We start from the raw sequence: 12,727 nt of genomic DNA on the forward strand, positions 1-12,727 counted from the left end.
CCAAAAATAATCCACTAGGACACCTTCTCTGAAAGTCAGATATGAAATAGGGATAAATCTTTATGAAAATAAGAAAAAAAAAATAGCTGTAATGAGTGGCCAGTACCCCAAAGTGCTGTGCAGCTCTTCAGAAGAACCCCAATAGGAGAGATGGGCAGAGAGGAACATTCTGAAATTCAACAAAAGCAAATGCAGCGTCCTGCACCAGGGGGGGAACAACCCCCTGCACCAGCACAGGCTGAGGGCTGAGCTGCTGGAAAGCAGCTCTGTGGAGAAGGACCTGGGGGTCCTGGTGGACAAGAAGCTGTCCATGAGCCAGCCGTGCTCTTGTAGCCAAGAGGCCAGTGGTGTCCTGGGGTGCATTAGGAAAAGCATTGCCACCGAGTGGAGGGAGGTGATCCTGCCCCTCTACACAGCCCTGGTGAGGCCACATCTGGAGTGCTGTGCCCAGTTCTGGGCTACTCAGTACCAGGGAGACACAGAGCTCCTGGAGCAGGTCCAGCAGAGGACAACAAAGGTGATTAAGGGACAGGAACATCTCTCTTATGAGGAAAGGCAGAGAGAACTTGGCCTGTTCAGCCTCAAGAAGAGACAACAGAGAGGGACTTCATCATCTGTCAGCATCCAAAGGGAGGGTGTCAAAAAGGCAGATCCAGGATCTGCTCAGTGGTGCTGAGCAACAAGATAAGAGCAAATTGGTAGAAACTGATGCCCAAAGTTACACCTGCATATGAGGAAGAACTTTACTGAACAGAGTGCCCATAGAGGATGTGGAGTCCGCCTCACCAGAGATACTTGAGAACTGTCCAGACACAATCCTGTGTCATGTTTCAGGGATAACCCTGCTTGAGCATGGAGGTTGGACCAGATGATACACTGTGGTCCCTTCAACCTGACCCACTCTGTGATTCTTTAAAATACTCCACAATTATTTTGTTCATAACTAGTGTTCCACTGTTTGATGAGGACAAATTGGGTGTATAAAAGGTCATAGGAATTCCATTTTAAGGATGAATAGTTAGCCATTGTCAGGATGTCCTAGGAGTAAGGCATATGCATATTTTTCTAATTAATAACCATGCAATTTTATAGAAAAATGAAAAATACCGACAACTGCAATCATAATTATTAGCTACAGAAATAGGATTCAGGATAGACCTGTAGTTGCTAAGGCAGATAGCTCTATGAAATTGTCAGCCACTTGATAATGTTTAAAATAAGAAATAATGTAAAGTGTTTTTCAGATGGACATCAGGGAAGGCTAGAAATGCTCACATCAAGAATGCTACTTATGTCAAGTAGCACAGAGTACCTTCCCTGTTCAGAGAATCCTTGAAAAATGACTGAAGATGACATGATAAAAAAAATCTAGAAAATAATATAAAGGTAAGCAGGCAGTAATGTTTATTCACTGTTTCCAAAGTAGCAGAAGTAGCAAGAACGCAATGAAGCTTTAAGGAGCAAAAACAAAGACGAAGCATTTTTGCACATAATCTTGTCAGTGAACAGTAGAATCCTGTCACATGATGCTGTTAATGCCAGAAGTCAAAAATAAAAGAGACAGCTTTTAGAAATGAGGCCAGACACCTTTGTGGAGTATGTGTCTACCTGCTGATGTGAAATACCATACACCCAAGTGTATGGTAGGTAAGTGCGTGCCTGGGGAAGAAGAACCCCAAGCACCAGCACTGGAGAGCAGCTCTGCTGGGAAGGACCTGGGAGTCTTGGTGGGTGACAGGTTGACCATAAGCTGGCACCAAAGGGCCACTGGGATCCTGTGGTGCATTGGGAAGAGCATTGCCAGCAGGTGTGGAGGGAGGGGATCCTGGCCATCTATTCGACCCTAGTGAGGCCACATTTGGAGTGGTGTCCAGTTCTGGGCTCCTCAGCACAAGGAAGATGAGGAGCTGGAGATGGTCCAGTGGAAGCCATAAAGATGATTTGGCGTCTGGAGCATTTCTCTTATGAAGAGAAACTGAGGCAGCTGGGGATGTTTAGTCTGGACAAAAGAAGACTGAGAGGGGACCTCATCAATACAGACAAATATCTCAAAAGCAGGTACCAAGAGGATGGTCTCAAACTCTTTTTGGTGTTGCCTAGTGACAGGACAAGGAGCAATGACCATAAAGTAAAACACAAGATGTTCCACTCCAACCTGAGGAAGAACTGCTTTATGGTGAGGGTGGCAGAGCACTGGAACAGGCTGCCCAGGGAGATTACAGAGTTTCCTTTTCGGGACACATTCCTATCTAACTTGCTCCAGGCGACCCTGCCTAGGCAGGGGGTTGCACTGGATGATCTCCAGAGCTCCCTTCCAACCATAACGATTCTGTTATTCTTAACCTGCTGGGTGAAAGAAACCGCTAGGACTAGTTTGCCTTCTGGGGGCAAATTTACATTTGCGTTTTTGTGTTATTTTCCAGGGCAGGACGCTGACGGACTGACCCCACCCCTGAGAGATCCCGTTCCCGCGCGACCCCGCCCCAGCGCGAGCTCGCGCCCGGCCGGAAGTGAGGGCAGGCGAGGAGGGGGCGGGGCCGCGCGGCTCCCCACGGGCCTCGGCCGCCGCCATTTTGTTGGCGCCGGGCGCTGCCGCCGGGGCGGGAAGAGCTGGGAATCGCCCATCGGCTCCTCCCTCGTCGGGGCCGAGAGGCGGGGACTGAGCGCGGCCCGGCCGGGACGGGACGGAGCGGCGGGGCCCAACGCGGTGCAGCGATGTCGGCGTTCTCGGAGGCGGCGCTGGAGCGGAAGCTGTCGGAGCTGAGCAACTCGCAGCAGAGCGTGCAGACGCTGAGCCTGTGGCTCATCCACCACCGCAAGCACTCGGCGCTCATCGTCAGCGTGTGGGAGCGGGAGCTGCGCAAAGGTGAGCGGGGGGCCGGGCAGGGCCCGCCGGGGGCGCCCCGGGGCGGCGGGGCCGGGCGGGACTGGAGGCGGCGGCCCCGCTCCGAGTGCGGGCGCAGGGAGGGAGGGTCCGGCGGGGCTGCGCGGCCTGCGGGGCCGGGGAGAGAGCGAGGGCAGGCCTGAGCGCCGGGGGAGAGAGAGCGGAACTGTTGGCCAGCGTTAAACGTCGGGTCTCCGCTTCTCCGGGACCGTGGGCTGCCAGGTGCTGCTTCTCCCTTTTTTTTCCTTCCGCTTCACTCGCTCCTTTCTTTTCCTTCCCATTTTCCCGTCACTCCATAAAGAGGTGTCTCTGAGGACGCTGCCCCTTGTGTATTATCTCCCGTTTTTTAAGGAGAAAGGCAAGTGGGGAACCGGAAGGAATCCGGCGAGCCAGGGTTTTAGGGCTTTTTGTTGTTAATTACAGCTCTTTCAAGACGGAGCCTTTTTGCGTATTATTTGTCATCGTCTGTTGTGATGGTTAGCTGTAATACTATTTGAATTCCATATCTACTCAGGTTTCCTTTCCAGAAACTGTTCTTGAAGGCCAGATGAGGATGGGAATACACTGAGGGAAAAGCAGTGTAGTGCATCCAGAGTGGTTTTTACTTCCTGGTTTTGCCAGATGGTTAATAAAAATGTTAACATAATAAAAACGTGAGTTTATTTAGGTGTGATCAGCGTGCAGACTTAAATGCTAATGTGGCTTTCCATTTAACAGGAAAGAACTTGCAGCTATAGACTGTGGTTCAGGGAGTGAAAGGGAGAAATGGCATATGAGGGTTTATTTGACCTGACTGGATAATAGCTTAAGTTGGTGCATTTAAGAAAAAGAAGACTCACTTACTGGAACTCTGCTTCAATCTACAAAATGATGCTGTTTTACAGTAGCTTCCTTTGGAGCCTCAATAATATGTGGATCTTCAATGGGAAAAATAAGAAGTCTCAATCTTTTAGACCAAGCAGAAAAACAGTACTAAGCCATTTCAGGATTTATGAAAGAGGAAGGAAACACTGAGTTTCGTGTAATATGGCTACTGTGGTTTTATTAAAATATCTTTTTCTGATTAAAATATCTTTTTCTGGGATTTGTTGTCTTTTGAACTTTGAGGCATGAGTTAAATTCTTATTTGTATTGACTGAAGGAAGACTGACTTGGCGACATTATTCCATCTTAGGACATAAACACATTTTCATTGTGTTAGTTGCAGGCTTGCTTTTTTTTGTTCCAGGAGCAAATGAATGGATCTCCCACCTGTGTCTGAAACATTTCACATTTCTGGGCCTTCTAATCAAGCAACATGAGTGTTTAGGGTTTTGAATGATACCAGGAAAGTATCTTAAACTAATTTAAAGAGACACAGGGTTTTGGTTGCTCATCTTAATTATCATGCACAATATTAGTTCATAGTAATCTGTGATATTAATAGGCAGTCCTTAACTTTAACTTTCCTCTTGTGCTGGTTGACTAACTGGAGAAATGAAATCTTTGAAACCCAGGCATTGAGAGGCAAGGACAACAACCTTCTTTTGAGCTTTAGGTGAGAATAGCTGCCATCATTGGGTTTGTTTTGCTTATTGAAGTTGTTGTCCTGCTTTTGCTGCTTCAAAGTAAGATTTTGGTGTGACCTCTCTTCAGATGCCAACCTTCAAGGGTCTGTGGAAGGCATATGTGAAACTCTGCCTGTGCTAGGAGTGGCTTAGTTGCTTTCAGGGTCCTGACCCTTCTGGGCTTTTAGGCCTATGTGAAGTGTTTAATTTTGGAAGATAGGAGGCTTCGTTTAAAGCTGCCATAGTTAATATGCACAGGATGTATTTTAGTTTCCTATCTCTTAGAATATCTGAGCTTCATAAATGCTAGCTTGCATTTACCTGATACTAACTTCTGGCTAATTGCTGCACAGATTTGTAAGATGGTGTCTAATCCCCAAAGGTGGAAGTAGTCATCTCAGCAGGCAGCATGGGAAGGATGAGAGGAAAACAACTGTCCTGTGCTGAAGCGAGTGCATAAAACACCATAAAGTAGGATATTGGCAATGAGGCCATAACTAGAGTAAGTTTAAGGCTCCTGACTTGCCTGTCATTCAAACCATAGAAACAGGATTTCTCTTCTACCTGAGAGGAAAATTACCTGTATTTGGGGAATATGGATATGAAAGTTATTGACGTTGTCAGCTGTTATTGCTAGCCAGTAGTATCCTGGAACCTTGAACCTTGCATTTCTGGATTTTGTTTCCTTTCATCGTATCCCTTTTTTATTGTCGCACCCCTCTCCAGACCTTCCTTCCAGCCTACTGCTTTTCAGGAACATTGTATAACTAGTTGTGTTGACCACAGTACAATGACATTATGTTTTTTTCTGGATGCTTTCTTTCAGTTTTGGTAAAAGATCATTTGCATCAAGAGCCTTTCTGAGCATGTCTCTAGCTATTCATCAAGACAAGTCCTAAGATCAGAGCTCTTTCTTTCCTAAATGTTTGGTTTTGATTCTTTTATATTTAAAGTAATCTTTTTCTTTATGCCACATTGGACTAGAGGCGAAAAGATAGCTTTTCAAATCTGCATATAATTTAGATAGCATAAAATGTTAGTGCCTTTCTGTTTACTTGGATTAATTGGCAGTGGTCAGGTCCCATATTCTGGCATCCCTAAGGATCATCAATATGCCTTCATGTACAGGTTTTCTTGAAAAGCGTGTACTGAGGGAAATGATCCTGCTTCAGCTAGATTTCAGAGGTATGAAATGTAGTTCTCAAAGTTAAATAGTTAATTACTTGGGAGTCATAAGCTTATTCAGTATTTAAGTAGTACTAATTAATTAACTTGTGATTACCTCAGTCATTTTAAAGAGGCAACTGGTGGGCCCATTTAACCCTGTGTAGTTTTGTGTATCCATAAAGGGAATGACTTACAGGGTTTCTTTTTAAACTGAGTAGTGGCATAACATACAAATTTGTTGTGTAAGCCTGCAGTCACTGAAGGGCTGCTGGGAAACCCCTTAGGAAGAAACACCTTTGAATAGGCTCTTCTGAGATGCAGTCTCTTGAGAATTATTTTTTGTTGTTTGCAAGTCAGGTTTGTTCTCTTGCATACATCTCTTGCTCCCTGGTTTCAGGAGGCTCTGCAACTGTAGAGGTTTGCTACATGTTAGTTCATTTTTTGAAATGAAAAATTTCAATTCTGTAATTCAAAGTATCTGCCTTCAAGGGTGAACAGTAGCTGCCTGTTCAGTAGGCTCAATGTACAGTTTGCTGTACTTGGTTAAAAGGTGTTCCTTTTCAAAATTGCTAAAGGTTTGTAATATGGGACTTGTTATTTTGAGTTCCAATTAGTTGTCCATAAGAATCTTTTCCTGTCATCTTATTTTCTGTTAGCTTTTCCAGGTTCAGCTCTGTCACTTGTTAAGTATTTATTTCATAGTGATATTTTAGTAATATTTAGAATATTCCGAGTTGGAAGGGACCCACGGGGATCTTCATGTCCAAGTCTTGGTTCTTAGCAGGACATTGTTACATTGTATCTTTAAACCTAATTTCAGATTCAAGTATCTCTTTCTTCAGGGCCCACACGGCATCTCAATGATCAGTCAGTAACAGAAACTGATGGTGATCATCCCCATCCTCCTTTATCATCGCTTGACCTCTTGTTTAGGCTGTCATCTGTCACCCCACGCGTGTCACGCTGATCACTCTCTTCCCTGCACAGCTCATCTAGGTCAGTGGAGCCGTTGTGTAGAGCCTTAGGAGAGCCACAGTTGTGTAGGTGCATCTGGGCTGCTGCAGGGAGATGTATTTGTAGTGCTTCACTCTGCCAGCTCACCTGCTGTTCCAGTTTATTATGTTTTTTCTTTGTTTGTTTTTTCCTGGTGTTGAAGTCTTTCAGGGGTATAAGAAGCTACATCTTTTTTGCTTATTTATGGTTTGTCTACAGCTTCTGCCACTGGACATGTGCTACTGCTTGGTCCTCATCCAGTATAGCTGTTGCATTGATGAAATATGTTTTTCTGAAGCTACTGGCTGTTGTGGCCGCTGCTGAAATGTGGAAGATAGAGGATTTTAGTAAGTAAATTGAGAAGGCCTAGCAACACTTAAAGCAGATTTGAAAGTTGTACTACATCTGAACTACTCTAATACTTAGCTGTTTTGGAGCACCATTACAGCCAAAAGTGGTTGTGATATATTGCCCTGGAGATGGGAAGTGGATCACAGGAAACAAGTTCCTGCTTTAAAGCAATTATTTTCTGTGCCGTGTAGTGTAGTTTTTTCTGCCAGGAGAAGGAATCTTTCTTTTCTGGTGATTGTAAGGTGGTGGTATAGTCTTTTCTGGTGATTTTACTTAGTGGTGGTATAATCCAATGTGAGAGAATAAATAATTTTGGTTTCTTTTATTTAAAAGAAGCCAAGCTATGGGTTTTGGATTTCACTGATTATGCCCACATCAATCTTCTCATCCATGCCAAAATGTTTGGAGAGCAACAAACAGGGAAAACTTCAGATGGATGGGTGTTATTGAGTCTAGTTAGGGAAACTTATTTGCTGTGTACATGATTTACAAAATGATCCGCAGTTAGGAGCAGCAGAGTGGCAATGTAAGAGCCTTTTATTTAAAACAATTATATTTGGGTTGTGTGGTATCAAACCTGCATGTCTTTTACCATTCTGGTTCTGAATACTTAAGTGTAGGATTTTTTTACTATCCTGAAGCTGTTGTTGCAGTTGATTCGTATCCATTTTGGCATTTTACCAGCCAGGTAAGGCAATGAAAGGAGTTGGTTTGTTTCATATGTTCAGGTAGTTCCCACTAAGTGCAATGGGAAGCTTCTGCAGTGTAATTATGTTGGAATGGTTTCCTTGGTCTGTGACCAGCTGGCATTCCTGTGGTAATTTGAAGCTAGTGGCCTTAATCCCAGCTGTGGCTGTGTGTTGTGTTCCCTTTGTTACTAGTCTCCAAACCCAGTCAAAATACTTGGACCCTCAAACCTTGAACACATTCAATGGGCAATCCCATTTCCCTCTTTGAAGAGAAAACATGGCAATTATCAAACCTTGGTAAAATTCACCAGGTGACTGCACAAGGTGGAATGCTTAGTTTAACCTTTTCTTAGTAGAAGGTTAATGAGTTTTAAGGTTAAGGGCTTGTTGTACAACGTGCCTTTTGTGGATTACGTTGTCTCTAAACTGTCTTTTCAAGTGGCAGCCTCTCAAGTGGCTTTTTAGAATCATATTACCAAAGATGCTCTGCTTAATCAGCTTTCATAAAAACCCAGGTTAGCTCTCCACAGTGTGAAGGATCGGTGAGCTTGCACTCAAGTTTCAGTGCTGCTTGACTTAACAATATTTGCTCTTGTAATAAAAAGCTTGTCAGGTATTTACAGAGATGTCGGGAGCTCCTCTTGCAAAGGTGTGAAGCATGCTGTGAGAAAGTGTCCCAGAGATTTTGGGAGGAGTGGTGGCACTCATAAACTCTCATGCATGTGTATAGACTAAAGTAATTCAAAAGCAATTTAGCAAAGTCTTTATTTGAATCCATAGTAGAGAACTTAAGTATGCTAATGAAATGTTTAGGGCTGATAACTTTTGTGAGATTTTACCATTTTTAACAATAACATGCTTATTGTTTCAAACCTTTTTGTTAGGTGGTATTTTCCTTCAAGGTCAGTTGACACAGCAGAGCTGGCCTGCAGAAAGCCACAGCCTGATTTAACATTTTCAGATGCTCAGTCAGGCTGTACATTTTGTAGTGGGATATAAGTGAAATCTCTTATGCTTGTGTGCTTTTCTGTAGTTTCTTCTAGTATATCTACAACAGCAAATATGTCTTGGCTCTAAGCGTAAAACAGCATGAAACTAATGGGCATGTTTCTAGCTGTCTTCATGGGAGGACAATTTCAAATGCAGGAGGTAAACCTGGAGAAGACAGGTGATTGTGCTGACTTTGATTGCCAGGGCTAACCTCAGTGAAAGTGGCTGATTTATTGCCTTTCAGGGTAAAATGCTGGTTACTTGCGCTAAAGTGGTGGCTTGTCAGTGTCAGGAGTTCTCTAAGTCTTATGGATTAAAGCAGATAATGTCAGGCATCAATTCTGAGCTGCCAGAGAACCAGGCATACCTAATGGGCTAAGAAAAATGCATTACTGAGAAGAATGGATTGCCAAAAACTAAGGCTTGATAACGTTGTTTCCACTGCAGATATCTCAGTATGCTAATTGTTGGTGAAATACCATTATTTTCTGAAGAATATTCATTGGCATTTAAACATGTCAGATGCATTTTTGGTACAGACATAGTTTCATTTGCAAGGTGCCAATCCCGTGTAGTCTCATTGAAGATGCTTTGAGAGTAATATGCATAATATGGCTCTTACATCAACCAGCACTGTTGACACATTAAAATGCTTCAGAATCCAGTGCTTCAGGGAGCTACTTTGGTGGCTAAATGGTGAGTTTGGCTGCAACAAGCAGAGGAGTTAGGTGAACACTACACAGAGCTTCTGAAAAGATGACTCAATCCAACACGAATGATTTCTTGGCAGTTTTGTGTTTGCAGAGGGTACAGTTGGTACCGAGATGGCTATTTGTAACACTGTACATTCTGGCAGTTGTGCCTTTCAGATCCTTCTTTAACCTAGGTTCTTACAGGTTTTCTCTCTTCATTTTCTTCTGGCAGTAAGAATGCTTTTGCTGTTAGGCTTGCCATGTGTTGAGGACCTTCAAAAATTGTCCGTTTGATCCATTTTGGTGTTCTGAGGTTTATCAATGCCCCAGGCTGGAAAATGAGTTTCACTGCTACTGAAGAGAGATGTTCTAACATAGTCCTTTCTCCAAAACAGATCTGTTTGATCCTGAATTTAATTTGTGTTTCAGACATCACCAGTCAATTTATAGTCATGCTAGAGATAGAATGTTTTCGGTTCAGGTTGCCAGAGTTTACCTTCAGTCTCATGTGTAAGCCAGAGTGCCAGTAGACCAGAATGTAAGTCTTGAAAATTTGTGAAGGGAGAGGGAGCACTTCTCAATACTATGCATAATTTTTACCTTTGGAATTTTGTGCAGTACATTCTTACAGCAAGAAGAATTAAATTTTACTTCACAATTTTCCTTGTGAATAATAAGGGTATTGTCTTTGGAGAATAATAAGGGTAGAATAGTGAAATTTTCAACCAAAGGCACAGATAGCTTAATAGTGGGTCTAGGGTTTTTGTTCATTCTGCACAGCTTTGTTTATGTTGAATTGTAGTAGGAAGCTGAAAAGGAATAATTGGGGGAATAAGCCTGAAAATGACTTTCTGTGGTTTAGGATGCTTTTACCAAATATGATACATCAATCTTTTACTGCAGTGAATAGATAGTGTCCAGGCTTTGTGAGAGTCAGCATTACCTGACTTCATGTCACTGTGTATCCATCTGGTGTCTTTGCCAGCCCAGTTGATTTGACTGTTTTTTGGAAAGAAGAAAGTTAGGATATCTCACAAATGGGTTACATCACTGAGGATTTAAAAGTGATGGGGTTTTTTTCTGGTGAAATGAATGGATAAGGACCTACCCTGCATGAAGTTCCAGAGGATATAGGATATAGGATGATCTGCTTCATTAGATTTTGAATCCTAATTCTGGGCTTATTTAAGAATTGAGAGAAGAAGCAAGGCCATCTTTGATAAACTTTAGTTACTTTTTGATTATGCCTATGAGAAAACGTGTGTTTTCTGACATTCTCTCTCTGAGTAATTCAAAACTTGCTAGGTGTCAGAGCTCTTATGTGAAACATAGGAGATGTGTTGTTTTATCATCAGTCAGGTTTTAATGTAGAAATTGAGCAGCACAACTTTATAAAACCTACATTATAGATTAGCCAGATTTTGACGGAAATAGATAAATTTCCTGTCTGCTTGCATGTGGTGACTTCACTGTTTGGAGCAGACTCTATTGAGTCCACCTTGTGTCCAGCACTTCCAAGCTTTTTTTTTTTATTTTGTTTCCTACTCTTCAGTGTACCTTGACTGTAAGCAAAGTGCATTTTTACATTTAACAGATGGTTTTTTCCCCAGTCAATCCAGAACTCCCAACTTGTTAGATATATCTGTTCAGAGACTGGAAAGAATTCTGTACTTCAAGGAGCAGTTCTTCAGAGGAGTCTTTCTGTAGTGCAAAATTTATTCTCGAAAGCATTTCCCTAGAGTGAAAGCATATTAACATTGAATTTTCTCTTTATATGTGAGGGTGGTGTTCTGCATTTTTGAGAGGACAGACTAGAAAGTAACAAAATCAAATCATATTTTCTTGCATAAATTATAAGAAATCCTGGATTGTCGTTACCACGGTGCTGCTTTCCTTGACAGAGCAGAAAAAACTTGTCTTTCAAGAGAAACCTCTTTTTAAAGTCAGAGTGTACATATTGAGATTATGTGGTGGTAATGGTATTCTGGTGTTAACCAAAAGTAGAAATGTTACAGTAAGAGTTTCAGCTCCAATAAACTTGAAGAATAATGAAAATTAGATGAAGTATAAATGAAAATACCCAGGTAGGAGCACTTAGAAAACATGGAATAGATTTTGAGAAGCAGCTTGTAAATTGGAAGCTTGTAGTCTACTGCACATTAAGAGAGGTGGGTTAAGATGTTTAAGGGGCTGAAGGAAGAGATACACCACAGGAGCTTCAAGGGTTTTTGAAAACCCTTTTGTGCTATTACAGCTGCTGGCACATGAGTGTTTTAACAATTCAGAGGTGGGGAAGGGGAGTATCAGAGTGATAGAGGGACATTGACGAGGGGATTGACTGTTCAGTTTGCTTAAATGTGAGAATGAGCAGTGGTTGTGTAAGACTGAGTGAAATTCAGACTGAAAGGGAAGAGGTTCTTCACATGAATGATTGTGGATCTGTGAAGTGCCTCATCAGAAGATTTCATGAGTGTAAGAAATTTAAGCAGGCTTAGAAGAAAGCTGAAGTACTTGGAAGAAATGCATGAAGGCTGCCAAACAAGAATCATTAAAGGCTCAGGAAAACACCTGAAAATAGTTTGGGGATGAAGAACTTTGGAATATCTTGGGATTTTTTCTGGTTTTTGAGATAGCACTAAATGGAGATTGTGTCATACTATGAAGGAAGAAGAACTTGAACAAAGAGAGCAGAAGGGAGAGAAGACCCAATGAGTGACTAAAGTCTTTCACATGAAAATACTGAAAATCTGAAATGGTGTAAGCAGTAATGAAAATGGGAAAAAAACATCTGATTTCACGATGTGGGGGAGTGGGTGTTTGTATTCAATATAAGCCTGGATATGTAGGTATTAGTTGAAGGAAATAAAATTTCTAATTATTTTTAATTTTTCTTTTTTTTTAGCAAAACCAAATAGGAAGCTGACATTCCTGTACTTGGCCAATGATGTCATACAGAACAGCAAAAGGAAAGGACCAGAATTCACGAAAGACTTTGCTCCTGTAATAGTGGAGGCTTTTAAGCATGTTTCAAGGTACAGTAAACTTGTATGTGCAGTGTCCCTCACACTGCATTTGAGAAGTGGTCAGTTGATGTCTTCTGGCCCATCTAGTCTTCATGTGCTATTTCTGTACTTGAAATCTTAGTTTCATTTATTCACTGTTCTTTTGATCTTAGATAGTCTTACTACAGCTTGATGAAGTTTGATAGTAAATTCATCAGCATTCAGTTCCTTTTTGCCTTGGAAGACAGCCTTTCAAGAAGGAAGCAACTGAAACTTGCTTACTGTCTGTGTTTATGTGCTACAACAGTTTGGCATTTTACTGGGTGTTGCATGATTTGCTTTTTCCCCAGCAGCCTCTAATGTCATTGCATGAGGAAGCTAGAGTCCTGATGCAGGATTATCTTCACAATGA

The 12,727-nt window shown here is 42.2% G+C and overlaps 1 protein-coding gene across 4 annotated transcripts in view; it reads left to right on the forward strand.

Annotated features, from left to right (window-relative positions):
- The first annotated feature begins 2,663 nt into the window (after positions 1 to 2,663).
- RPRD1A (regulation of nuclear pre-mRNA domain containing 1A) overlaps positions 2,664 to 12,727 on the forward strand; it is a 43,585-nt gene continuing 33,521 nt past the window's right edge. For all 4 annotated transcript variants that reach the window (XM_059466570.1, XM_059466578.1, XM_059466593.1 and 1 more), the window contains exons 1-2: positions 2,664 to 2,866; positions 12,216 to 12,345. In XM_059466570.1, the coding sequence (XP_059322553.1) occupies positions 2,716 to 2,866; positions 12,216 to 12,345 (281 nt within the window). In that variant the 5' untranslated portion in view covers positions 2,664 to 2,715. The remainder of the gene's footprint in view (positions 2,867 to 12,215; positions 12,346 to 12,727) is intronic.

This window comes from Ammospiza nelsoni, chromosome 1, assembly GCF_027579445.1.
Source record: "Ammospiza nelsoni isolate bAmmNel1 chromosome 1, bAmmNel1.pri, whole genome shotgun sequence".
NCBI lineage: Eukaryota > Metazoa > Chordata > Aves > Passeriformes > Passerellidae > Ammospiza > Ammospiza nelsoni.